This window comes from Notothenia coriiceps, unplaced genomic scaffold, assembly GCF_000735185.1.
Source record: "Notothenia coriiceps isolate Sejong01 unplaced genomic scaffold, NC01 NC01_scaffold00028588, whole genome shotgun sequence".
Classification (NCBI taxonomy): domain Eukaryota; kingdom Metazoa; phylum Chordata; class Actinopteri; order Perciformes; family Nototheniidae; genus Notothenia; species Notothenia coriiceps.
Genome location: NW_011361289.1, coordinates 1 through 2,476, shown reverse-complemented (window position 1 = coordinate 2,476; position 2,476 = coordinate 1). Strand labels below are relative to the sequence as shown.

General features: G+C 42.5%; 1 protein-coding gene across 1 annotated transcript; it reads right to left on the bottom strand.

The window, feature by feature from the left end:
- Positions 1–73: 73 nt before the first annotated feature.
- Positions 74–1,256, bottom strand: LOC104958288 (THAP domain-containing protein 4-like). Its single transcript, XM_010786007.1, has 2 exons — positions 1,039–1,256; positions 74–630 (listed from the first exon to the last, which is right to left on the bottom strand). The coding sequence occupies exons 1-2, from the start codon at positions 1,214–1,216 to the stop codon at positions 125–127; spliced, it is 684 nt and encodes a 227-aa protein (XP_010784309.1). The 5' UTR covers positions 1,217–1,256; the 3' UTR covers positions 74–124.
- Positions 1,257–2,476: the final 1,220 nt, after the last annotated feature.

The following is a 2,476-nucleotide window of genomic DNA, read 5'->3' as shown; positions in this document are numbered from 1 at the left end:
AGAGAAGAGAGAGAGTAATATAACTCCTAATGAAAATAGTTCAAAAAGTGCTCAAACTTCAGATTGTGCCTCATTCTCATCAGTGTTATAAAAGCTATGAAAGGGAGTCAGCTTGGACCGGCTTTCACAAACCCAGACAGGAAGCCAAAACAACCATAATTTTAGCATAGCTTGGTAGGCCTGTTAGTTCCTGTACCATCTCATCATTTCCTTTGAAGGCTTCTTCATTGAAAGACAGCACATTAACTTTGTCCTTAAGACAATTAACCTCAGCTCTTAATCGTGCACACTCGTTTGTCAATGCCTTGAATGTAGCTTGGCAGGCTGCATTTGAGCATGGTTCCACAATACCTGAGCTAAGAATGGCTTGAGAGTAACTGTGGTCATCTTTCACACATTCTACCTGTTCAACTAAGGTGATGTCAAGCCCAGTGGCATCACTGGTGCTGGAAGGTGCCACAGTCTCATGGTCACTATCAGAAACCGAAGTCTCAGTCCATTTCCTTTTTATCTGCTGAGTATGCTCAAATCTGCTAATGGCATAGATGCTTCTCTGCCGCTGTCCAGCTGACGTGTGCGCAAAAAGGCTGGGGATGTAGTCAGGACTCATGGGGTTGTCATTTTTTCTTCCTAAGCAGACAGAGGCAAACATGGTAGAATATGAATGTGTGTATAAGGCCTCCTAATAAGATAATGACAAGTATTACGATCCAACTTAGGTAAAAGTAGCAATAATACATGTAATATAAATACACAAGTAATTTAAGGCATGCATTCAATAATATTGAGAACGGCAATTTCTTTCTCAGTTTTCTGCCAGAAATGTGTCTTTTATTCAAATGCAGTCGGTTTCAAGCGTAAAGGAACACAGAGCAAAACTAATGTAGTCCTTTCAAAACTGGGAATATTAAGTGCTATGTTACCATTACACAGCTAACGGTAATTATTATTCGGCAACTGAATTATCTATGTTGAAGTATTTAGAAAACTTATTTCTGACAAAAGAAGCTAAAAGATAACAATAAGTGAAGAGCTTACCGGAAACGAAGTGTTGACTACACAATCTGGAGTTAGATGTCGGCTGCCAGTGATCCCTTCTGATGGCAGCCAGCCATTTATCACGACGGTCTAAGTCTTTGGGGATCGATACAAACTGTAGTCCGGGGTTCCTCTGGCGACTATTGTCACAGCCCACAGCACAACAAATCCCAGGCATATCCACAAACTTTATTATTCACCATGTGTCTTTCTCTGTTGCTTCCTCCGTATTCTCTGTTGTTGTAATGACTTGCTGTGACCGGACACCAAAATGGCGGCGCTAGAATACAGTGACGTCACGTGGTACCCATGAATAGAAGTCTCAGTGGGAGAATGCACACAGCATAAGGTAGTACCCATAGAGTCCAGTAGAGGGCTCCGCCTGTGCTAATATAACAAGAGTTACAATACGTAACCCAACATTTTCAGACTGAGGGTGAAAAGAAGTGCTACAGAACAGGCAGTATGAGGATAATAAAGCACTTTTTACATGAGGCGCATGTAAACATGTCACAATAGAAAAATGAACCTGAACATTTGAATAATAGGGCCTCCTTTTAAGGTTTTAGCTTAATTGTCAAACAAACATTAAGCTAACTGATTCATATGAATGTGCCCCTCTGTTTTTTAATAATTAGTTTCCACCAACAGCCAAATCATTTTTAATTTCTCTGCTTATCACAGTGGGTCTCTCATTGAGGTTTGAGCAGCGTGACAAGTTAGTAAAATCCATTAACATTTATTTTTGTGCTGTAAATGGTAAATTATTCCAAGAAATTACACGTCACCTGCTGCCACAGATTCCATTCACTGTGTCGTTTAACTAACAGGACAATCAACCTCGCAGTCACATTGAGCTTTTGTTCATAAACTCATCCAGAATGCAGCGGCTCGTCTGGCCTTCAACCTTCCTAAATTCTCCCACAACACGCTGCTCCTCCGCTCCCTTCGCTGGCTTCCGGTAACTGCTAGCTAGAATCCACTTCACTGCACTATAGAGGTTTCTCAATACTCAAATTTCCCCTCCTCGACTCCTCGGTCCTCCGGTAGTGACCCGGAAATGAATTTCAGCGCGCCATGTTGAAGGACATCTAATTTCTCTAAATGCACTTCGAGGACCGAGCATCGAGCATCGAGGAGGCTCTCTGGAGGAGCTCTAACCGAGGAGACACTGATGGGTCCTCAACGGATGCATTTCCGGGAACGGTGGAGGCGTGACGCAAGGCCGGACTTATCTCAGCCAATGACAGCTCTGCATGCATCCCCTGGATATTATTTTAGTAACTGCTCTCATCGCGACGCAATGTTTACAGTGAGAACAGCTGTGAGGTCCGTGCAGAAAGCAGAGCAGTGTGTAAAATATATATCACTCAGTTCAGGCGTACTCTCTTTAGGCCTATTTGCTTTAGTTTAGTAGATATCTACAAACAAAGAGTCG

What these genes read in the sequence shown, in the direction of transcription:
- LOC104958288 (XM_010786007.1), bottom strand. Translation starts at nt 1,216, where the DNA reads ATGCCTGGGATTTGTTGTGCTGTGGGCTGTGACAATAGTCGCCAGAGG. An exon ending in TAGTCAACACTTCGTTTCCG is followed by an intron (nt 631 to 1,038) that starts GTAAGCTCTTCA and finishes CTGTCTGCTTAG; the next exon opens with GAAGAAAAAATGACAACCCC.